This window comes from Microchirus variegatus, assembly GCF_963457635.1.
Source record: "Microchirus variegatus genome assembly, chromosome: 1".
NCBI lineage: Eukaryota > Metazoa > Chordata > Actinopteri > Pleuronectiformes > Soleidae > Microchirus > Microchirus variegatus.
Window position 1 is genome coordinate 10,526,703 of NC_139802.1, and position 26,130 is coordinate 10,552,832.

Sequence of the window (26,130 nt, forward strand, 5' to 3'; positions counted from 1 at the left end):
GTTATTTTAACATGAAATATCCTACGAATCTTTACTGAAGTTTAAGTACAGGATCAAAGTTTGTTTTATATGTGTTTCACCAAATTTTATAAGGTAACAGTACAATATCCTAAGGCAGTTTGTATTCAATAAATCCTCTGTTTTAACAAGAATAGTGATAGTCCTGGGGAGCCACTGTCCTGCATGTTTCCAACACACCTGATTCAAATAAATGGGTTGTTATCAGGCTTCAGCAGAGCTGAAGTGGGGTGAGAAACTCTGCTATAGAGGCACGTACAGTGTGAAGATGAGACTCTGTGGTGGAGTAGTTCTGTTTTAGCCTTTATTATCAGCGTTTTTCCTTCCACATAGTTTCAGGGCATCCAATCGAGTCCAAGGAAGCGATAGTGGTCAGAAAAACTCTCTGGTATGTGTGTCAGGGATTAGATGACATGCCATGCTTTCACTGCAAAGGGAAATCCTAGAGTTAGGTTACCTGCAATAAGAATGAAGACTGTGAGAGAGAGAGAAAGAAAGAAAGGCAAGGTTTGGAATTACAAAGCGGTTATGAAGATGAGGACTGATGAAGGTGACAGGGGCAAAAGAAGAGGAATATTAAATATTAAAACATATATGTGAGGTGATATGTGTGTGGAAGAGCAGCTGACCGGGACAAAACAAAAGCAGGAGAACTCACAGTGGCTCTCATTCCTTTCCCTATACTAATATTTCTCCAGCTTTTTTTTTTTATTACAGGAAATCATATGACACGATGGCTGACACTCCTCGCTATGTGACGTGCTCTCACTGGAAACAGTGTATTATTATTATTATATTATATAATATAATAACGCAACCTATGCTCATTTTTGTCACTTCATATGATGGCAATGTACAAGTATACCTAACAATGTGTAAAGTTAATTGGGGGGGGGGGGATAAAAATCACTGTGTATTGTTTTACCTCCGTATTTTGTGGGTGTCCTCGTCGGTCACTGTGTCTCACACTTTGCCTCCTCACTTCCTGTTGTGATGTGCTGGGGAAGAGACTTTCTACGCTTTGTTATTGTCGCCTTGCCGTCTCCTTCTCATCATGTGATGATTCTCTTGGTGCCGCTGTCAAGCAGACACACTTGCGTTCACAGGGTTTATAGATCAAATAAGAACGGACGGTGGGTCGGTTGTATGTTGTTGGCTTTTATTTATTAAGAAATCTGGCACATACTAGAAATTGTCTTTCAGCTACTTCTAAGAAAAGCAGATACAGATATTGCGTGACACACACACAAACACCCGGGCCAGTGCTATGTTACGTAACACGCCACAGCTTTCACAACACACAGTCGCAGTCATTGATCGATAAAGTGGCTTTCGTCAGGCCGTTCAGCTCCAGCTCCACTGTTCATTTTTGCTAACGTCGTGAGAAGCTGAGTGTTCTTGTTCTGCCAGAATAAAGAGGAGGCCTTCCCTCAGATGCTAGTCCCCCAGGGTGATAGAGCACATCTAAAGCCAACAAATTGGGTTGATAAGGCAGCAGTTTTTCCTTCCGTCGTCTTTCATACAACCAGACAAATCTCTTGAAATTAAAAAAGTAAATACTCCTTTGTAAATTGACCAAAACATCCCAACACCCTAACCCTAACCCTAAGACAGAAAGAAAGAAAGAAAAATTAACATATTGATTGTTAAACAACAAGTTACTGTCTACTTTTGAAACTCGTGTCCATCACTTTTCAAATGGCTTTAACACAATCGGGTGACCAAAAAAATAAAACTCTTTGCAATGACACCAAAACATTCCTGCCATTGTCTTATTACCTGAATGTAGAATAAAAAAGGGAGGAATAAAAAAATATAGGAAAGGTTGTTGCAGTTGATTTAAAGTGAGTGAACTGTAGTCACCAAAACGCCGATGTAGACAATAGAGAGGATGACGATACTAAGACCGATTCCCAGCGCCACGTGGTTCAGAGTCCTGGCCGTCCTGCTGCTCCGCTCTGCTTGCATCTGGTCCCCAGCATGGTTGGCTTCACGAGCCTCAAGGAGACAACAAGTAATGAGCGAGAGGTTAATGAACAAAATATGGTGTCTTTTTAAAGCTGCTGTATGCAACCTGTAATGATGCTCTGATAACACATGTATATCTGAGTGATGTAGAGTTACATGTAGCTGCTTTTCCTGAAAACTGATTTCACATCAAAGAATGATCATGTGACTATGATGAAAGTCACGTCTTTTCAGATGCTTCTGGGGAGCATCCTCATATCCTGCCAAGCAATGTCTTTCTGGCTCAATCGTCCAGTGTGTGTGTGTGTGTGGTCCAGGTATTGCTAATGTTGTGCGGACCTAAAACTGTTTACTCTTACTCTAAATTAATGTAAGAAGTGGCTTTTTAAGAAGAAGACATGTTTTAAGGGTAAATTATAGAGTTAAATTAAGGTTAGGATTAGGATTAGTTAGGGTTAACAGAATTTTTGAGGATTAAGACCTGGTTTTAGGGTTAGGGTTGGAATTACGGTTTGGGTTAGGCATTTCATTCGATGGTTACAGTTAGGGTAAGGGAGTAAGGGAATGCATTATGTCTATGAGAGTCCACACAAAATTTTAAACCAGCATATGTGTGTGTGTACTTGGTATTCCTTATGTAATGGGGACCTAAATCTGTTGACACAGTCACATTTAGGGGACTTGTCTTCAAATCATCATGTAAATTACTACATTTTAAGGTGAAAAGGTGTTTTAAAGTTAGGCTGAGGTCAGGGTTAGGCTTAAGGTTAAAGTCGGGGATAATAATAAAAATAAAAATAATAATAAATCAGATTCAAAAGACGCTTTAACAAGATAAGGATTAGACCAGTCGTAGTTATGATAGAGTAAGTCTCTAAGTAAACTAATGGAAGTCAATGTAATGTCATCTGAAGTCATGGAAACCTGTGTGTGTGTGTGTGTGTGTGTCGCCTTCTGTCTCCCTCCAGACTCTGAGTCACAGTGAAGAGCGATGGGTGCAAGTGAGCAGTGAGACTGATATTTGTGAGAAAAGTACAGAGAGCAGAACTTAAAAAGAGCTGCTGAAAGAAAAGACAGCGCAGATGTCAAATGCTTGCTGCATCTCTCTCTCTCTCACACACACACACACACACACCAACACGCACGCACGCACGCACGCACGCACGCACGCACGCACGCACGCACGCACGCACGCACGCACGCACGCACGCACGCACGCACGCACGCACGCACACACACACACACACACACACACACACACACACACACACACACACACACACACACACACACACACTGTGAGACAAACTGAGTCTGTTACTTCAACACAAAGTATCCACTGGACAGATAAATCCTCTGAGGCTGGAAGTTTGTGTAGGACTCTGTGCTGCACTTTTCGCTGACTTGAAGTCATCTTTTTTCAACGTGTGTGTCTGTACAGTCATTTTCATAAATCATTTCTCGTCTTGAGCTCAATAAGGAATCAGGAGTCTTTGCTTTAGGGTAACATTTAACTTAAAACCTGCTCAGCTTTGTGTTTTTTTTTGCATTTTATTGCCATTCCATTTGCATTCTTTAAACGTGACCAATACTGAAGTGTTCTCAAATGACCTTTCACTCGTCTTGACTGGCAGGCAACAGGTGTTGCCTTGGTGTCATTCTCTGCAGTTCAGTGGTTTAACACATACAGAAGCAGCCTCCGTTGGGACTTGAATTCCTAAAACTGGCCGTGCAACATCCCACAATGCTATCCACAAACACATGTGGTCAAAGTTTTAGATGCTGCATGCATTCATTCTCTCATGAAATCGACAACTATTTGTGAGAAATTAAAAAAATAGATGATTTGGTTTTTGTCCAGGGCTGTAACAATATTTGTTTGTCCCGATTCCATTTTGTATAGATAACTGTGATTTTCCTTTCCTTCTTAAACCAAAATAGAATGATACATTTTTGAGATAATAACCCATTAGTCATGTTTCCAAACTCAAAACACACATCACAGACGAAAAGCAGACGAATTAGAGCCTCCCAAAACTGGATACAAAAAAATGTGAGGCCTCAAATAAATAAGCTTCAGATTAAATCCTGAATTGCAGATAAGACACAATCAGAACTTTTAGTAAACTGCTAGTACTTTTACCTGTATTTTTTCCTCAGCTGTGTCTTTATGTTCTCTTTAAAAGCAGGAAACCATAATCACTGCTTCACACCATAAGGGCCTCTCTTCCAGTTAATGTGTGGATGTCCCCCCCCCCCACTGTTGTGCTTGGTAACAGAGCAGCGATGTCTGACCCGCACAAAAGCATCTCTTGTCTGGAGAGCGGTGGCTCCAGTGTTCAGCATGAATCATGACATTAACAGTAAGCTTGTTCCACAATAGACCGAATCTCTTCCACTCTTTTGTCTTCCATAGCTGAAATGCCACAGAGAGCATGCTCAATGGAACACATTCCAGCAGCCAGCTCCACTGTGTATAGTTTCCAACACCCCCCGTCTTTCATTTGAATTTGATCTCATTTCCATCTATGCCTCCTCCTCTTCTGTTTTGATCATCAGTTGCATATTTTGAATGTATATGAGGGCCCCGTTTACACGAAACGCTGATATCGCCACACGGTTTGGCCTCTCATTTACACGAAAACCCTGTTTTTATCACAGAAAAAGATTATTTTTTAAAACTCCGGCCAAAGTGGAGATTTCTGAAAACGCGCGGTTATGCGTTTGTCGTCTCAACTGGGAGGAACAGGGTTTTAGGTTCTCAAGCGTCACTCATGTTATTTGTTATTGTTGTTTCTGCAAATTCTGATTGGCTTGCATGGCTTTATCCTTCTCCCTACACTGCAGCCCATAGGTTTGGTTTCGATGGCGTATTTATGCGCCTTGATCAAATGTCAATCAAACATTACAGTGTATCTCATGAAAAACATTGTGTATAATATATTACAACATAATATAAATTGAATGTTACTTTAAATGTATGTATAAATATGCTAGAACCCTAGAACAGGGTTTCTCACCCCTGGTCCTGGGGAGCCGCAGCCCTGCTCTAACACATCTGATTCCAATAAGTGGGTCGTTATCAAGCTTCAGCAGAGCTTACTGACGAGCTGATCAATTGAATCAGGTGTGTTTGAGCAGGGAAACATCTAAAACATGCAGTAACAGTAACATATCCATTGCACAATGATGATCTGCCATAAACTGCTCAGTGTTTTTACTGAGTTTATCCACCTGGCCTGAGAAATACAGTAACGACAGGAAGAGCAGGACGTCAGCAGCAGTTACAGGAAGTCTGACTTCCTGGAAACAGAACAGGGAAAATGATGCACTGCTGTTCTGAGGATAAACTTATTATTTTCAATTTTCAATTCCTGTTGCTCTGCTGTTGAGCACAGTAATAACTCAGAAAATCCTTCTCATGAACAAAGGAAAGCAACAGTAAGGCTTCAGTGATTGTATAATATCGACAAAAGCCTACATACAAACGTACCTTTATTAAGTGGCTACTTTTAAATATGATCATTACAGCTTCAGGTCGGACTCTGAACACAACGCTGCTGTTACTTTAACCATTTGAACAACAAACCAAAATAGCCTTTCCCTCCACCCTACAGTATATACATAAGTAACAAGCTGGCACTTATAATAGCTCAGATGCTCCCATAAGCCCCCAAAGCCATAAACTTAGGGGAAACACTGCAAATCATATCACAGTTCCTGTCAAAATCGTTCTTCCCAATTGTTAGGACATGTTCATTAAAAGCAAAGACGTACATGGATGATTAAAATGGCAGAAGAGGAACACTACTATATAGACACTGAATATATATTTGTCAGATTACATTGTTACGAAACCTGAAAGCATGTGAGTTACTGTAGAGAAACAGGGTTGTAACTATGGTTGAGTAACTATGCAGGAAGAAAGGGAAGCTTGAGAAAACACAATATCCAGCCTGTTCACTAAATACAGCAACAAATGAGGCTGCACTGGGGTTTCCGAAGGGTTTACCTGCACCACATATGAGCCGACAATGAACGTACTCCATGCTTTTAAGGGAACATGTTTGATCTTGTCATGTCTTTTATAGCTTCACAGTAGTGTTAAATATATATAGTGTATGATATATATAAGGACTTCATACTGAGCTGCTGAAAAAAACGTGATGGGAGTATTCGACGGGCTTGTTCGTTGAACATTCTAATATTCTAAACTGCAGCACGTGAGAGCTAGTGAAAGTAACGCAAGGTTCACAGCGTGTTGAGCTACAAGGAGCAACTACTGGCATGGATCTAAAGACCCAGGGAAATGTTACCAAGAAATCTCTTAAATGTCATCACTTCTATAAACACACTGGCCGTTTCTCAATACCCAAGTATGCCAGTATGTACTTGCTTACTTGGAAAGTACATACTTAAGAAGTACGACTGAAGTGCATACTTGCCAAGTACGGGAGTACACAAGCACGATTCTTCAATTGGAACAGCAGCGTACTTCCTTGTTCTACTGTTTGAATGGCGGGTGGCGCGAATCACTTTTAAGCCTCATTACCGCCACCTACAGTGTTGATGAATGAACATATAAAATACTTTTAATAAATACATATATTGTTGTTATTTTCACATTTTAAATATTTTATACACTATAAAATATTGTCCATTATATGTAAATAAATATACAATGACAGTGCGACTTTAATATAAATCTAAAATTCAAAGTTACAATAAGTTAAACATTAATATTATACAAACGTTCACACTGTCAGGTCAAAACGTTTGCATTAAAAACAAAACAACATGTCAACAACAAATCTATGGATCACACCAACTATGTAATGACGAAGCCGTCTGAGCCAGCGGATCATTTCATCAGGACAGGCCGAGGTGACGCTGCTCTGAGCCGGGCACTGTGAGCACCGAGCGTCCGCCGAGGCGGAGCTGATAACCTCCGACAGCGCCGCTGTCATACTATAAATACATCATATCTTATTACACAAACCACATGTTTGGATTCTAAATGACTAATTTCTCACCTAAAATGATTTCAAAACTGCGTTCCGGGACACAGAAAAATATTTATTTCAGGTTTATATTTATATTTTATCCTGCTGTGTTCCGCCGAAATGGATTCTGGGATATATGGCTTTCCCAAGTACGCTCAAGTCACCACCCGATGCATACTTGGTGAAATGGGCGGCGAAGTATGAGAACCCGGAAGTTCTCATACTTCCGGGTATGAGAACCGTACTCGCTGCTCGCGTTCTTGAGAAATGGAACAGAACTTGGACTGAGGCTGATGACGTTTTAACAAGAACAGGAGTACGCAAGTACGGACAAGTACGCACAAGTATGGATATTGAGAAACGGCCACTGTGAGGGCACTCAATCTGGCTCTGTGAGAGTGGTGGGAAAATCAACTCACTGCACTCAGGTGTGTGTGGCACTGATTGGTGTTGATGAAGCCCAGGTGTGAGGACTGGAGTGTCCAGTGCTCTGTGCTGACTCATTGTCTCACCTTCAGAGGCAGTGAGAGGTTCTCCCTGTGGCTTCTAAAGTTGTTGGTGTATCTATAAACACCAACTTTGTGTGTGGTTGATGTCAATTGCCTGTTTCCCAATGTATAACTTGTGGTGCTGGAGAATTTGTTGTTTGTCCCGAGCAGTTATTTAAGCTCTTCATATTGCCAATATTTAGCATTTTAGTATTTATTAAGTGCCTCACAAAGACAGCCCACATCTAAATTAAAACATCTAATGAACTCTAGATTTCGATGCTTAATTCATGCTTTATTTACAGCAATGTGTGCAGCAGAGAGGAAACAGTCTCATTCAACAATGAGTGTTTACATAAACACAAGTTTACATCCCTAGAGCCTCATAATAACCACATTTTTAACAAAAAAATATCTGATTTTTTCAGTTTTTGTTCAGTAAAGATTTAATTGATTTATTATGTTATTTAAAATATTCTTCATTAAAAGGAAGCTGGACTGGTCCACATGATATCTTTTGACCAGCTGGTTAATATAAACATGCTTATCCAAGTTAGTTGACATTATCGTCCATAACTTACTACGTGCTCAAGTGCATGTTTTCCAAACTGTTATTCATTGCTCTAATTTGCAGCTGCTTGTGCACAAAAAAGCAGGGGGCTTCATCACAAAGCATGCATCTGTACTCAATGTATTTAAACTGTAATACAATTTTCTATTTGAAGCAATGGGAACAAAGGAGTCTGTTTTTATACCATTGACATTAAATATTCAGTCAGATTTGGTACAAAAACACACGTTTCAAACCACTGCTGCTGAACAAAACTGTGGATGCTTGTGAATCCTGTGACAAATGCCCCAGATGATTATCAAGTACTTAAATGAGTTTGGTTTAGCTTTCTCTGTGTCAGGGTGTAGTCGGCTCAGTCCTGAAGATTTAGGCCTCAGGCAAGTAGAGTCACAACTTTGGAAGCAGAAAATAATCTGCTCAAGAACCCAGTCAAATTACTCTGTTTCTGTGGATGTGGGCATCAGGCAAGCATACATATCAACCACGGCCTGTTCAATAAAGAGCAGACTAGGATCTGTGGCTCTCCCATATAGATCCATGTGGCATGGTTTCATCACATGATGTAGTAGTGGCTTATCCAAGCCAAGAGCAAAAACAAACAAACCCCAAACTACTTTATCAAAATTCCTCACAAAACAAAATTCTGCTTATGTGGTTAGTGGATAATCAATCAAATATAAGTGTGTGTCAGCGTGTATGAACATTCAGTGCTGCAACAGCTTGTGGGAAAAAGCCCTGAGTGCATCATCAGAGGGGGCTGCCGGATATCTCTCACACGTCTTAACCAATCTCTGGAGTTTTTTGTTTTTTTTTTAATAAACATTCAGGATCGTCTTTCTTTTTTCACTAGCATGCAAAAACACGACCATCCAAACACAATCCATGAAGCCAGCTAGTGTTCACCCAGGTTTTTATTAACATGACCTCCAGAATCTCCTGCCCTCAATCCAACAGAACACTTTTGGGATGTGGTCGAAGAGCATGAATGTGCAAACAACAAATCCGAAGAAATGATGTGATACATTCATGTCAACATGGAGTCAGAGAAAAATGAATTTTCCCCTCCTCCTCCACTCTCAAGTCTGGTTCTGTCAGAGGTTTCTATCTACAAGAAGGTTTTATCTGTATGATTTGATTCAACGCTAAACTAATTAAACATAATTCCACATTTTGTATGTTTCCTATGTTTTTAATAGAAAATAAATTAAGCAGACTCACTGAGATGGAGTAGATGAGGGCAGCAATTCCAAGTGGCATGCAGCAGCACAGCAAGGTGAAGATGGAGTAGCACAAGTAGTCGTTGGCAGGGTTAACCAAAGGGCCTCGAGCCACATACACCGTGGGCTGGGGCTGGACAATGGTCGGTTGACCTGGGTGCTGCTGCCCCATATGATACACCTGTGGTGCATATCCATAAGGTGGTGGAGGTCCGAAGCCCTGCAGGCCACAAACATGAAATACAATTACAAACTATTTTTCTTTCACAACAACCAAAAAATTAAATTGGTCTAATAATGCAATAATCACATCAGATTTGAATAAACAAGTTGCTTGGTACTTTTAACGGTACTGACCAAATTACACTGGTAGCACATCTAATGGTGCTTTTCCACTGTACAGTTCCAGAACGACTCGGCTCAGCCCCTCTGACACAGTCACAGAACTAAAATACGGCGTGGTTGTGATTCAGCTCGCCATCGCCGACTTTCAATAGTGCTGTCACTAAATACACCAGACTCCTCTGTTAAATTAGAAATGTCCTTGCTAAATGTTGGAGATTAACACATGTTTTTAGGATTTTTTTCAGGATTTTCAAGTCTTTTTAACTGATGTACAGTTTGGCATTGTTCAGTTCAATACATTATAGTACTGGCTCAGCTCCCTTGGAACCTTGCTAGAGCAGTACTACATAGAGCGCCAGGTACTATCCCTAATGGAAAAGTTAGAAGACTAGAACTGCGAGAGATTTTCTTGAGGCAGTAGCTTTTAAAGGTCCCATATTATACCCTATTTCTCCTAGTTAACCTAGTTCCTTGGTGTCCTAATGAACATGTCTGTGACATGCTTTGGTCAAAATACCATAAACGAAACTTAAGGGACAGGAAATGACATCAGCCACAGAGGCTACTGGAAGCTAATAGCAGTTAGTATTTGGAAAAGTGATAATTTGCAGGCTCTAGCAGGCACATTGCCGTCATATATAACATGTATCCACTGGACAGATAAATCCCCTGAGGCTGGAAGTTTGTGTAGGACTCTGTGCTTTTTTTTCTCGGACTTCCGGTTTCCGGATACCGTTGCTCTCGCCAGCACTCTCGCGTGTTTTACAGACAAAGCGGACACCGCGAGACAACAATTCTAGGAATTTAGCGCATTGTGACGTCCCAGTGAGCGCCCAGTCCAGTGATCGCCTGTTTCATCTCCAGTACTTAGACTGAGGAGGACCACAAAAACATGAGTGAGTCATCTTTTTTCACCCTTTGCTGACTGATAGGACCACCAGAGTCCAAAATATAAGGATTTAAATGAAAAAAGAAAGAGAAGTTGATTTTGGTCACAGCGACTGTGTGTGTCTGTACAGTCATTTTCATACATCGTTTGAATAATTTCTTGAGGTCAATAAGGAATCAGGAGTCTTTGCTTTAGGGTAACATTTAAAGGTGCATTTTGTAATAAATCTAAAGCAACTGGCCATAAAATCCTCCTAACATGTCACAGAGACTCAGGAATACTTCATATAACAAACTGAACTCACCAACAACAACACTACTGCCGAAGTATGTGCATTAAAACATTTTTTTTTGTAGACTGCAAATCATGTTTATGTTTTGAAATCATGTTTTGGCATGTGGCGCCACCTACCGCCGTCTACCAATCATTGCAGTCAGTAGAGTCTCAGCTACCGAGCAACAACGGGTTGCCAGTTACGTCAGAAAACGAACACCTAGGTATTTTTAATTTGAATGTAGTAACGTTTTTGGCCACATTCTTACATATGGCACCTTTAACTTTAAACCTGCTCAGCTGTTTTTCACACTTTGTCGACTGATAGGGCCTCCAGAGTCACTCTAAATATGACATACAGTTTTTCTGACAAAAATAACTAGGGGTGGGAATCACAGAGTACCAAACAGAAACTTTGGCAGACGTTACCTAGCCGAAGAAGAGGGCGTTAACAGCGGAGAGAACTACTTTAAGAGATGAACATTGTGAATATTAAATTATTACAAATAGTAGTAGCAGTAGTAGTAGTTGGTACGCAGGTATATTCGAGCACAGAAGACAATAAACTTATGCTCACATTTAGCATGTATTTAACTGATAAAATCAGCGTTTCCTCACGTTTCCTAAGTTGCTATTACGGTGAATGCTCTCGTTCCACTGACTTAGATCTTACATCGGGTTTTCATGTTTCGTGGTAATTCAACGTATATATGTAAATCTAACAGCCATCGAGAAAAAGAAAAAGGCTGCAATGAGCTCCATAATGTAATAATAATAATAATATTGTAACGTTTACGTAAAAAAAAAGAAAAAAGATATTTCATTGAAAAAAACGAACAAATGTCTGTATTCTGGTGGATGCTTTACCTGCGGTTGAAGCGGGTTGTATCCAGGCCGATAGTGTCCCGGGTAAGTGGTGTAGGCTGGAGGGGGCATTTGGCCCATGGAGGTCTTCTCTACTCCTCTGTGCTCCATTGGAGGGGCACTGGCATACTTACTGGGGTCCATTATTCAACAGCTGCGTCTCTGAGCTTTTCTTTTTTTTTTTTAAACAAAAAAATACTGCTCTTACGCTTTTCCAAAATTGGTTCCTGTAATCAGCGTCGCTAAACGATGACAACGGTTTCGTTTTCCCACAAATCACTTATCAACGAAACGAGGGAGCCAAGAACAGAATTACTCATCAAAGTGAAGTCACGCAAAGCGCATAGAACATCCGCTTTCGTTATTTTCAACTTAAAAGCACGGCTGTAAATGACGTGCTGCCAGAGAACGTTTGTGGATATACTAGTGAGTTCACTTTTCTTAAGGGATGGATATACTAGTGAGTTCACTTTTCTTAAGTGATGGATATAATAGTGTGTTCACTTTTCTTTTAAGTGATAAATATGATACAAGTGACGTTAATGTGGCCGTACAAAGGCTGCGAATACTGTCAAACGAAGACAGTGTTTGAAATAGAAGAAGGAAAAACAAACTAACACACTTAAACGACCTTTTAAACAAAATGACACGTCATTTCCGGTTGAATTCTTGTGACTGTTGGCTAACCTGACTTTACTGCCCGAACCAATAAATTAAGAGGGAGGGGCCAACAGTTGGGGCCTCTCACAAACGCAAACAAATATATCGCCAAGTATTTGCAAGGGATTTGCGTTGTTGTTTTCACATAGTAAGATTCACGAAGACTTAGATTCAACAAATTAAAACCCAAGGCCAATTAAATTTAATTATTTTTCTATCGGATGTTTAAACCCGAAAGTAGACAATAGAAATATGTGCACCCAAATCAATTCATCACTAGATGGAGCCAGAGCATTTCTGAAACTACTGAAACCACTGATCTCACAAATTCAGTGTCATGTTTAAACTGTTTGTACATTTACAGTCATTGTCGGCAAAACTTCAGCCATAGTTTACATCAGAAATAACTTAACACTATTTCATTGCCATTGATCATATTTGCTAACAATGGCCCAGTGTCTTCTTATTCTAATGACACTGGCATCTTCTATCAACTATTTAGAGTTAAAGAATTTTGAGTAACTCATTGTTTTGAGAAATGCACAAATACCAAATAAACTGACGAAAACTGTAATTACTAATTATTAGACTGTAATTTTCGTAGATATAACACAGAGAATGATATTAATATATTATTAATTCTTTGATATTTCTGTCCATATCTTCAATCTCATTCATTTTCTTCAGATTATTTGAAATCTGGATTACATTGATCACTTGTTTCTGCATAATTACCCTCTTCCTTAAATTCCCCTGTTTCCAACACAGCTGATATTCATCTCTACTGTATCTTACTAAAAAAAACAACTTTTTAACATGTGTTCTGTTGTATTAATGAATAGAAATTATTTTCAGTCGAGTTCTCTCTCTCTCACATACACACACAAACACAGAAAATAAGAAAGGCCCATGACTCGCAGTAGTTTCAACAGTTGTTTTATAGAAACATGACAGACTCTGTATTTCTGAACAGTGCAATCCTCTACACGCCTCCATAAATCTAAATGCTACCATGGATTATCAGGCGTAATCTAATCACTCATGGACACCTGTGTTCTGTATATTTGACAGGACAGAAGGTTAGCTTGGCCACAGTAAGCAACTAATATCTACATCAACGTTTACCATATACATACAGCACAGACAACAACAGAAGTGATGCGAGACACTGACACAACCTACGGTACATTGACACTCAGTTTTTTTGGTAATAGGTTGTTGTGACTGTTGTAGGAAGTGACTTGGAACATGAAAATGACAAATATTGTGTGTACAGGATGTAGGTGTGTGTGTGTGTGTGTGGGTGTGGGTGCAGGCTGCAGCACAGTAGTTCAGTTATCAGGCAGAAAGCAACACTCCTCACTACAAACATGACCACTTCCAGTTGATCTCTCTCTTTAAATCACACAAAAGCCTGTCACTGCGGGTCTCAATTCCTGCTGCTCCTCCTCCATGTTATCTGTTGGTTGCAGGTTTGGGGAGTGGAAAGTGTGTGTTCTCGCTGACCTCTAGCACTCGCAGGCTCGACCTACAGACAGACAGGAAAACTATTTTAGAAACAATCTAATCTAACACAAAACTGGATTAAAAGCTGTAGTATGTAACTTCAAAAACCAAATGTTTCAGGTTATTGTCATATAAATTCACACAATCTGCTACACATCAATCTTTCTGTGCCTCAATATAGCAGTAATTGAGTTTTGTGTCTGTGGAGACACCCAGTGATTTTACATCACAACTGATGGACGAGGGAGACGAAATTCAAACTTCAGGTTAATGAATCAACCCAAGTTCTCTGAAACTACATGAGATCGATAGATAAAATAAATGGTTTGATTGCAGACCGGGACTCATTCCTTTTTAGAACGCTCCGCAGGCTCAGCTGAGGCGTGGAGTAAGACGAGAGTGTAGCGACATTAGCAGTATTTTGGCGACAGAAGTTACACACTGCAGCTTTAAAACATTTAGAGCTATATTTCAATGTCATTGCACGTGAAGACTTGACAGTTCCATTCCACATTACCGCCATAATACACACACACACACAGTAATTCTTTTAGATGACTAATGGAAAAAGTGTGTGTGTGTCCCTGGAGAGCTTACACACACCTGGTGTTTTTCCATATGGGCCACTTGTGTAATTTGCCTACATCCAATCTTCCTGAATCAAACTAGTTTGGTTAAACGTCGACTGCGTCATCAGGGGTTTAATTAGTGAGCACGTGGAGATTACACGTGGATAGAAGTCGTAGGATTGACAGGCGTGGGTTTTTACTGTCGGCCCCTCAACATTCATCAAAAAAAACCAAGTATGGTTGTTTCTGACGCCAACCATCCTTTTTCCTTCCTTCCTTCCCTCCCTTCTAAATGCCTGCCAAAGACCCAGAGTCCCACCTCCTGTTGAACAGCGAGGTCCATGACATCCCAGTCCAACTCTATGGGAGTTTTCCATACACTGTCAGTGTGAGTGTGTGGCATGTGGCAATTACAATGAAACAGATGGACAGTGTAAATATACCTTCAGACCTTAGCCTGACATCAGCAGGGTGATAAAACCTTTTATGTTTCAAAGGGAAAGCAAGTGTGTGTGTATTCCTGAACACACACACTTCTGCTCTGCATAAAAGTGTTCATACTTTCTGTTGACAAGTGAAATACAGTAAATTGTAACTAGAAGATAATACTTTTGGGGAAACAGTATAATAAGGTCTTAGACCTACAGCAGGCCCTCATGCAGTGGAAGGATTACTGCCTGATGAATTTACAGTATGTTACCTTGGTCAGTGAGCATCTGCTGAGCATTGCTTCCTGTCCTCCTCCTGCTGAGTGAAGAAAGGAAGAGTTAAATGAGGGAAATACAACACATTTTCTACAAATGACTTCCAATACAAAGAGGGATGAGTAGATATGAGACTCATTATGGGTCAGTATCAGTTCAATATTAGTCAGAATCACTAGATCAGATATCAGGAGAAGAAAAGGTGCCACTGCCCTCATGTGGCCAGAATATGAACAAGGGCATTTCAGCGAAGTAGTTCTCCAACTGTATAACAAATATTCCTCTCCCATGAACCCCACAACATGACTCAGCTAAAATGCTGTTGCTGCAAACAATCTATATAGGATTTTTGGATTGTCTCTAAATTGACATTTTTATGTCTGATATCTGATCCAGAGATTTTAACCAGTATCAGAATGATGCCGATACTGAGTATCAGCTCATCCCTAGCATTGGACAATAAAAAAAAGTTGCATGAAGCCATCCATCAATGCAGCTTAGTTAATAAAACGTACACAAACGTTGGTCTTAGACAAATGTACAGTCATATACTGTCCTTCAAACTGTATGAATTATTACCTCTTGTTCTGGTTGAACTTGCATCTGCAGTGGCCACCTACAAGAGAGAGAAGAAGCACTGACTTTCTTTGTATTATTTGTGTGTGTATATTATCTGTATCATATATATATATATATATATATATATATATGTGTCTGTGTGTGTCTGTACTTATGTTTGACAAAAACCTGGTCCTAATGAGGCAGAACCTCATTTCTGAGGAACTGACTAAGTTTATGGCTAAGATTTGAATTTTGGTTAGGTTAAGGTAACCCTTTAGTGAGGCTGTTCAAATGAATGGATGTCAATAGAAAGTCCTTTAAAGCAGACCTAGACCGGAAGTTCCAATTAACGCTGTTTTTTAGTGTGTATCTGCATCATTACCTTGTTTATGAAGCCCTAAAGGTTCAAAACAAACAATTCAGCCATTGCTGAGAACTCTGTGTTTTATTGTAATCTCGGGCTCAGCGAAATCTCTGAAAAAAACAGGTCCGGTTACGTAAACAGCATTTCTCCTGAACAACAGATCCTCCTGCACATCCGGTTGCGCACATTGAACAGCAGAAGAAGAATAAAGTCCGTTTTGGAGGTGTTTCACGAGCGACAGTGTCTTCTGACTCTGGGGCTGACTCCGAGTCAAAGTCATAAAAGGGATTGCGGCGGGGAGTCGTGACGAAGCTATTTTTAAACACTGTTAAAACAATGTTTTGATAATGAGTAGCAGTGCATCCACCGTTCCAGAGGGGGGAGCTGCGCTTCTGAGAGCGGGTGTGCAGAATATGTCACTTCCGGGTATTGGCCAATCACAAGACTCTGTCTTCTGGGGGTGAGATTTATGTCTGAAATATCGCGGCTCAGCACAGCGTCAGAAAAGAGGATTTCTATCGGCTCGTTTACAGCAACTAGGATAATGTAGGTTAATGTATATAAGTAGACCTCCATAACTAACATATATGTGCAACAGGACCACTCTGTGAGGTTTAAAGGAAAGCTGTGTGTGTGTGTGTGTGTGTGTGTGTGTGTGTGTGTGTGTGTGTGTGTTGCATCTTACTGAACAGGATGGTGATGCCAATAAGACAGAGGACAGCAGCTAGAATCAGGCCTCCGACACGCAGTCTGTAGTAATCTGCAAAAAGAGATGATTTTTAGAAAAAGAACAGGAAATAAACTGATGCCACATATCATCTTCCAGTTTGATTAACTTGACTAAAATATATGCATTACCAAAAGTAAATGGGTCTTCCACTGTAGAAAAAAGAAAAGCAGAGCATCAGTTAAAAGCAGAGAAATGAGGACACTGACGTCACAAGTCAAAAGTACAGATGGCCTAGTTTAATTCTCTCTGTAATGATTAACACAACTGTCAACCAGATCAATATATTTCAACTTAAAACAAATATTCTCTGGATATTAATCAGATGTCCATTTGGTTATGTCCAGTACATCCATTTTGACATGAAACTAACAACTACACTATAATGCTTCAGTGATTATGGTAAGGTAGAAACCAACAAAAAAACAGACAGTAGTGAAAGTGACAAAGTCAGCGTACGCACCGCTCGCTTCCTCCGCTAACACCAGGGACGCGACTGTAGAAACAGAGACACAGATTTAGAACAATTACATAAGAATGTTTTTGCACATACTGCATCAATCTGAATTTTCACTATGGGAGATTAAGTTGATCATACATAGTAAAATACTCTCACTTTGTTTATTGCACTTGCTAAAGGTTGGACAGAAAATGACCAACTATTGTCTGAACACAAAAAACTTTGTTCACTTGATATTGTAGTGCCTTTGCTCAGAATTCAACTGTGTTTTCACCGCCACCTTTGAGGAAACCCTTCATCTCTCAAATGTATCCATTGTGAGGCCAGATAATGTTTAAAATTTTACATAAAGCTACATTTCTTTTCCTCCTGCACTTTTTCTCTTTGGAATCACCCACTTGATTGACCCACTTTGCAGTTTTTTAAAAGAGTAAGTTGCAAGTTAACAAATGTCCTTGGAGGGGAGAAGAAAGAAAATTCTGACTTACATGTCACCAACACCAAAGCACAGATCTTGGACATCTTCAAGCTTGAGGTTGTCTAACCTGCAGACATAAAAACAACAATATTAGTAACTATAATTTGTGTGTATTTGTTCCCTTTTTAGTACATTTTCTGGCATAAACAATGACCTTGTTAGGACCAGTAGTCCTAATGGAGATCAAAATGAAATCTGACAATCTAGTTTAGTTCAGGGCTAAGATTTGAGGTGTGGTGAGGTTCAGGTTAGGTTTAGACATTAACTGGTTGTGGTTAAGGTTAGGGATAACACTTTGATTGGGCTGTCCAAATAAATTGAAGTCAATGAGAGTCCTTAGGACTTTCTTTACATTCAGTAATTAGAACTCACACTGATGCCTTTGTTTGGCTCTCTCTTATCATTTACTACCAAGTGACCAAAAAATGGCAGATATTGATATATTAATAATAATAATAATAATAATAATAATAATAATTATAGTTGGAAATGCTGAACAATTACACGTTTACTGATCATTTATATATTGAGCATTCTAATACAAGAGAAGCATTGCTCATCAGTAATAATTAAGATGATAATACAATGTTTGACCTGTGTGTGTGTGTGTTACAAAGATTACTGTACTTCAAACTGGCTCAGACTGGCCAACAAACGTCAACAGAGGTGTGATGCAATGTGTTGTCTGAGGGGCACTAAAACGATTCAAGCACACACGGACGATCTCATCGCTCTTCTGATATGCGCATGTCCATCCCTCTGAAGCACAATCACACCTGATTGAATTTACATCGACACAAAGTGGCCTCTCAGTCTCTTTTTTCACACTCAGACGCACAAAGAAACTCGATCTACCGTTGATGGCTGCAAAGTGCTTTAATGGAGCCTTCACGGGAAAGGTAACGCTCTCTGGGTAATGTGTTACACTGTTGTTGTCATGTAAAAGCTGCAGATCTTCTCTCTACTGGTTTCAGTCAGATAATATTTGTCTTTCATAATAATCTTTTTAATCCTTTTCTTACATCCATGCATAGAAAGAAGCTTAGTGTGTGCGTTTTTTTGTTTGTTTTCCAATAAATTGGAAAATTCAACTGTCTGAGCGCAGCAGCCATGTTGAGACTGGCAGAGCTAACGTGCATCGGAGGAGACACACCTTGGCTGCTACCACAGTGGTGATTTTCCACTTCCTGCACTTTACAGCTCAGAAAGTACCACATACTGGAGAACACGCATTGTCATTTCTAACTGCCGTTTACACAACTTGTCTTGTTAAAAAAAAAAATACTATATACTATGCTATAAATATACCATGTGGATGACATCACGTTAAAAACAGGTTAGCGGCATGGAGAATGTGTGCGTCTGGTGCCATGGAGCATCCTTCTGAAATTTAAATAACAGTGACCTTTGAGACTTAAAAAAAAAACCTCCGCTGCGTTTGGCAGGAACAGAGCGAGAGACGCGCAGGTCTAGCATTTTGCTCCACAGCAACCCATAGCGACGCAGAGGGAATGTAGAGGTTGTGAGACAGGCCAACAACCACTAGAGAATGGTTTACACCAGGAGAAAAACAAACAGAGAGTAGAGAGGGAGGAGAGGAATACAACGACAGTAACAGGAGAGAGAGACACAAGGGAGGACAAGCTGAAGGTCAGACTGTTGAAAGGTAAGGCAAAGGAGCAAAAGACAGAGAAAGGGTTAAAGCACCAAGGACAGATTATAACAGAGGTTGCACCTCCCACTTTACTTGGATCATTTTCTAAAGCAAATGTTAGTGAAAGGTGGAGCTGAAGAATTTTTTGAGTGCTGGAAGTGTGCTTTTCAAAGGTATTATTTAACTGCCCGTAAAAAAAAAAGACAAAGGCATAGCCGCACACTGAGGGATAGTAACAAAAACATATATAAACACAGATCAATAATGAAAATAAATGTTACGATTGAATAGAATTTAATAGATCATGAAAACAGCGTGACTGTAGCTACAGTTTCAACAAGGTACAACTTTAACAAAACCAACAAAAAGCCTGCTACAGGCTTTTATTAAAGCAGGCAGCATTAAACATGTGAATACCCATATTTATCAAGTGCTTTTTTTTTCCCTGGGCACAACTCCCCTGTAAACCCACTTCTCCTTCTCTGCCTGATCCACAAATAAAGACCTTGCTGTTCTTCCTCTGTCATGCTACTCTGCCTGTCTCTGACTATTCCTTTGTGTTGTTGTTGTTTTTGTCTTCAGGGCTGTTATCCCACTTTTTTTTGTCTGCTGCTCTCTGCACAACCTCTGCACAGTACTGTGCAAACATCTCAGGGCACCAACGCCAGCTTGGTTGTTTTTATGTCTGTCAAATGTGATCACTGGCATTTCTATTGAAATCATGTGACTGGGAGTTGTTCTTCTTGCATATTAGAAAACTTTCAGTTCAGTTTAGTTACCAACCCTATGATGTCAGACAACAAATCTAATGGTGGCCTAACACGTTGGCACATTTTAAGAATTGCTAATTTGTTCCGAGTCACTGTTTCACGCTGCTCTTCTGCTTTTGTCTCTCTCTCTTTAGACGCCTCCTCTACCACTTCCTCTTTCAGACACAACATGTCCTTGGCTCCCTCACCCTGTGCTCTTCTCTCCTTTGGTTAAATATTTTCCACTCGTTCATTCCACCCCTTGCAGACTCCCTGGAGCACAGTTTCTCTGGGCCTTTACGGCCATTTAAACACGATCATCTCTTGTTTTTCATTCCACTTTTCTCAGCACTTCTTTTGAACACGTCAGTTTGTTAGTTACCCAGAAACTCCAGGACAGGAGTCCGGCTCAGCTCTGACTTTATATTGGTCTGAATTATGTGATCTGACTTCTCTAGGAAACCTAATTCTTATAGAACTTCAGCTGGAGCAAATGAGACTCATCCAGCTTATTTCTTCTTCTTAAAGCATCCCCTTAAAACTTACCAGCTTATGGAAACCCCAATAAAAGCAAAGTTAATTACACTTTCCTTCTAAAATGTAACGGATTATAAAATGTGCACAGTGTGTCCATGTGTGGGTTTATCCCAAAAATCCTGAGACTGAATACCGTTTGCAATGTGACTCTACAGTTTATTGTAGTTATGCTGTGCACAGTGTGTGTCCCTGTTTCTATTTTTCCAACATTCACCACACCCATCGCTTTGAGTGCTGGATACCAGTCTGTGTGTGTGTGTGTGTGTGTGTGTGTGTGTGTGTGTGTGTGTGTGTGTGTGTGTGTGCTGAAACAACAAAGACAGCTGCCTGTTCTCAGCTGCATTATTTATTCCTAAATTAGCAGCACTGGATTCCATTGTGCGACACACACACACACACACACACACACACACACACACACACACACACACACACACACACATATACACACACATACACTAAGTCTAGGCATCCGCTTAGGAATTTGTCATTATAAAATGACATGATGTTTCCTAAATGTGTGACAAAAGAAGCACATGATCTGAAATCTCTGTGGCTGCTGAGTCGCCGCAAGGTTGCTAACAACTAATGACCAACAGATGCAACTATAAATTTCTTTAGTCCACTGTAGCTGTTTTAAAATGGATTGGATAATGTGTAAAAAGATAAATTAGTAGGCGACAGAGAGAGAGGGAACAAGCAGAGGGTGGGGAAGGAGAAAACGGGATGGAGGAAGAGAAAGGGAAGAATAAACAAAGTATTAAGTCTGGAAATATGAGCACACAACAGTGGGAGTGCAGAGGAGGAGGAATTCAAGACCGAGAGCGAATGAGAGAGCAGAAGGCAGCAAGATGAGGGAGCGCACGGCTGGGAAAAAGGAGGGTATGGAGGGGCAAGGAGAAGAGGAGTGGAGGGAGCATACTAGAGCCATGAGTCACACATGGTAACCAGGCTAGCAGAAAAGTGACTAGCAACACGCTCCATGTTCCCCCCTCTGTGTACAGTCATGATCAGCACATCAATGAACGGACGTAGTGCATTTCCATAGTTTCATCTCACGTACCGCCATACAACTATTGTTTCTACAGTAACTCACAGATATCAAGTCAAATAAACTTCCTTGAGGATATGAATCTTCCCTGGTTACATTTAGACAGTGCCGCTGAGATTTAAAAAAAATAATATTACTAATGAGCACATTAGAAACAACCAGCGTCTCTGCTGGGCTGCATTGTGGTTACAGGGCGAATAAACCGAAGGTCACGGTCACAGTATAAAATCAATGTACTCTTGTTGAGGTTTCTAAATGTGTGATCCTGGGGCACCAAAGTGACGTGGAGGAGAAGGTGAGCAGAAGGTGTGTCTGACCTCCACCTCCCACATTTCTTTTTTAAGGTCTGTGGTCACGTGACGTGACGACAGACAGCTGTATCCGTCTCACCTGAGAAGGAACACAGAACCGTCCTTCACCCTGTTTCTCACACTGTCACCCTACAACTTTGCACACGTCATTAGGCGGTGAAAATTTAGATGACCCATCCTGAATTTCTCATTTATTTCTATTTCTATTACCCTACTCATTTATCCCAAAGCTGTGCCTCTGGTAATGTTCGACAAATATTGTTATATTATATTATTAATATAATATTATAAGAGTTCTGAAAGAATAGTCAAAAGTATACAAATAAGGGTTAAAATAGGGACGCATGATATTATCGGCACAATATCGGTATCAGCAGATATTGGCTTTAAAATGTATGATCGACATACGCACTAAGATTTGCCTTGGTCCGGCTACTTCCTTAACTTCTATGCTGGCTCTTTTTCACAACAGAAGAGGGAAAAATTTATAAATATATATATCACAGTCGGTATAGTTAGTTTTTTATTGGCCCAAGCACTCCCTATATATCGGCAACTCTTCATCTGTGACAATGATTTTTTTTTACCATTTCAAGTACAGTACTTTGGGGTTGATTTGACTTTTTAGTTGTTTTGTAAGAAAGAAGCTTCAGGGGCAGAATATCCTGCAAATTGCTCTTGCTCATGAAACACATTTGAACTTTTGGTCCCTCTGGACCTTTGTCAAGAGACCTTGCAATACTTTGATTGAACTGCAGGCATCAGCAAACTGTTATAATCAATATGTCCAGTGTCCACTCTTCTTTTGAGTTCCACATCATGTAGCAAAATTTGACAGCTCCTGTGTCTGTCCTTGTCACTATCTCTCCTTGCGCCACATGGTCACAAAACGTAGAGAACTGATATCACCGCTGCCCTTATCATCTGGCCTTTTTCGCACACACACACACGTTTGTGCAGCTATCCTCAAAAGGACATGCACACACTTCATTCATTTTGGACAGCCTAAACAAAGCCTTGTCTCTAACCATAAATCATAACCGGTTAATGCCTTGGAAATGCAGTTCGTTCTGCTTCGTTATAACCAGACTTTGGTCAACTACTCAGTAATTCAATGATAAATAATGGATGACTAAATTAACCGCCAACTATTTTGATATTCTAATTTGGTACAGGTGTGCAAATATGTTGTAGTTCGTGCCTCTATGGCTTTGGTTTGTGAACAAAACAAGATATTAGAGAACGTCATCATTTTGAGGTTTGGGAAATGCTGATGTAAAGCAAAAAAAAATCCCCATTAGCTGCAGCCCTACTTTGGTCCCTGTGGGGAATTACTGCACCTGAGGATTTGAGGTCTTGTGGAAGTCACAAAACAAGTAAAACTAACCCAGACACACAGCTCACAGTCTGCGTTCATTAAACCATGTCAACAGTATAATCTTTTTGACAACATTGAAAAGCTCCACAGTCCTCAGCAGTAAAAAAATAAAATAAAATACACTACCGTTCAAAAGTTAGTCACTTAGAAATGTCCTTATTTTTATTTAAGAAAGGCACTTTTTTCTATAAATATAACATTAAATGAATCAGAACTACACCAGCAACCATCTCTCCAGTGTTCTAATGGTACAGTGTGTTTGCTAATGGTGTTAGAAGGCTATTGGATGCTTAGAAAACCCTTGAGCAATTATGTTAGCACAGCTGAAAACAGTTTTGCTGGTTTTTGACGAAACCAAAGTTTGAAGGGCAAAATTATAATTTGGAATACAGATCATTATTTCTAATCTTGTCAATGTCTTGACTATATTTTCTATTCATTTTGCAACTCTTTTGGTGAATAAAAGTATGACTTTTAATGGAAAACACAAAAAAAATAGTATAGGTGACCCCAAACTTTTGAACGGTAGTGTACTTTGACCCATGATGGTCTGACATGTCTTCTCTAGGGCTGCAATGACCAGTCAAGTAACGTGTTTATGAAATCTACTTTTATGATTTCAACTACACAAATGTGACCCAGAAAAGCAGAAGATGATGAAATCTGAATGTTTTCTGTAGGGCGGCAACGGTTATTCAACAAATCGATTATTACTCGATTATCAACTATTTTGGTCATCAAATTATTGGTTTGAGTGGTTCATTTTAATAATTAAAACAGTTTTTTGCTTCTTAAATGTGAATATTTTCTGGTTTCTTTGATCCACATAAGAAACAAATCATTAAAACTGAATAATTTGGGTTCATGGACAAAACAAGAACATCATCATTTCCAGATTTGGTGAACACCGGGTGAAACCGATTCATTGATTATGAAAATAATTGTTAGGTTGCAGCCCTCGTGTTCCGTTTACTTTGACAGTAAACTGAATATCCTTGGTTTGTGGAGACAAAAATGAGGGGTGTTATCAGTTCGAGGAGCAGTAACCATTGATATTTATGCAGCCCTGGTGCTAATCTTTGTAAGGCTATTTGCTTGATAAGTCTTGAATCACACCCTTAACCATCACAACTACGTACCTAAGCCTAACCTTTACTCCAAACCTAACCCTAAAGCAAAGTCTTAACCCTGAAAAGGCAATTTTTAGGGGTGTCAGGATGTGAGGACCAGCCAAACATGTCACTTTTGGGAAAGTGGGTGTCTTTGTGAGGACCACACACACACAACAGTACAGCTGAGTCAGTTAGTTTTCTCCTCTAATTTGAATTTAAACAAGGGCTGCACAACTGCACAGACCCCGTGTTCAGCTGAGTAGTATGTTTTCTTTCATCCAGTACAAAGTGTGTGATTACTCCATCATCCCAGGACGTTACGCACGCTGTTGGCGCAAGGCGCCGCGTGCCATTGTCCCTGGCACCGGTGGGCTCGAGGACAAATGTCATGTACTGTGTCATGATATCACTACAAGCTAACGGCATTTCAACAACTACGTGAGCTAGTCTGTGTCATTTAGTTGTATTTGACACGTTTTCGATCAGGTTTAAGAAAGTTAAACAGGAATACATTGGTTGTAGCACTAGTTTTCAAGTACTTTCACTTAAAATGTGGAAACTAGCTTGACATTGCTCTTTTTTTTCTTTTTAGGAAAGTGACGCACACTTTCCGAACAAAAGAGGAAAAGGGAGAGAGAGAGAAAGAAAAAAAGATGCGCACCAGCCAATTCTGGCCAACTTTAAATCATTCTGGCGTGAGATAAAAGCAATAATGTTCGACACTTACCTTTAAAAAGTTGTGATTTGCCGCGACGAAAAAAACGACGAAAAGACACGCGGATGTGTGAGTCAGAGCAGAGACTTGTGTCCACGCTGCGTGACAACACCCTGACTTCACTAAACGACAGAGAACACGAACACAGACACACACTCAACAGGTTGGTCCCTCTGTCTCTGTGTCTCGCTCTCTCTCGATGAAAGGGGGCCGAGTTTAAAACCCTTCGTGTTTAGATCTGATCCTGGGTCTGTGTTTGCTCAGAGACCGGCACTTACAGTGTGGAGAACTGGGGGAGGAAGCTGATCCACGGTCAGCATCAGTGACAGCCTCAGGGGGCGGAGGGGGAGGAGTGGAGCCGCATTAACGTTTGTTTGTCGAGAACGAAGATGTCGAAGTTTTGTCGAGCCGAGTGATTTCTTTCCACTGTGGGGAAGAAAAACCGTTCTGTAACGTCTGATTCGAAGGTAGAGACAGACTAAAACACACATATACGGACTGTAATGAAGACGTGTAGCAGTCTTTAATGTAGTTTTATAAATATTACTGTAAGTTTGACCATGTTATTGACAGAAACTCAAGAGAATAGGAGATCAATTTTCAGTCGAGGTGCCGCCATTTTGACATGATTTAGCAGGTAAACACACAGGTATTACTATGGCTCTGTTACATACAACTCACCCATCATTCATTTGTATTATTTAAACCTGAGATTGAACACAACTCAAAACGCGACCAGTTTGCTGTCGTGTATAGTTACATTTATTTAAAATTACACCAATGTAATGGAAAATATAACTACATTTTTTTAACCACATAGCAAGCGTGCAATGAACAGCAGGTGACAATGACTAAAATTATTTCAGCATTAATGTAGTGATTAATTATGCGAAAGGTTTGTTTAGGAATAAAGGAGTAAAGGTCCTTTGTGAATACAAATGAAGAAATTGTTAGGGAG

General features: G+C 40.1%; 2 protein-coding genes across 2 annotated transcripts; both read right to left on the reverse strand.

Moving 5' to 3' along the window:
* Positions 1-1,802: 1,802 nt before the first annotated feature.
* LOC310932999 (uncharacterized protein) lies at positions 1,803-11,879 on the reverse strand. The gene is made up of 3 exons (XM_083896421.1): positions 11,640-11,879; positions 9,267-9,485; positions 1,803-2,016 (listed from the first exon to the last, which is right to left on the reverse strand). The coding sequence occupies exons 1-3, from the start codon at positions 11,778-11,780 to the stop codon at positions 1,858-1,860; spliced, it is 519 nt and encodes a 172-aa protein (XP_083752547.1). The 5' UTR covers positions 11,781-11,879; the 3' UTR covers positions 1,803-1,857.
* Positions 11,880-13,225: 1,346 nt separating this feature from the next.
* On the reverse strand, positions 13,226-25,322 carry fxyd3 (FXYD domain containing ion transport regulator 3). Its single transcript, XM_083897627.1, has 8 exons — positions 25,185-25,322; positions 17,676-17,732; positions 17,191-17,223; positions 16,859-16,879; positions 16,686-16,760; positions 15,655-15,691; positions 15,072-15,118; positions 13,226-13,824 (listed from the first exon to the last, which is right to left on the reverse strand). The coding sequence occupies exons 2-8, from the start codon at positions 17,707-17,709 to the stop codon at positions 13,805-13,807; spliced, it is 267 nt and encodes an 88-aa protein (XP_083753753.1). The 5' UTR covers positions 17,710-17,732; positions 25,185-25,322; the 3' UTR covers positions 13,226-13,804.
* Positions 25,323-26,130: the final 808 nt, after the last annotated feature.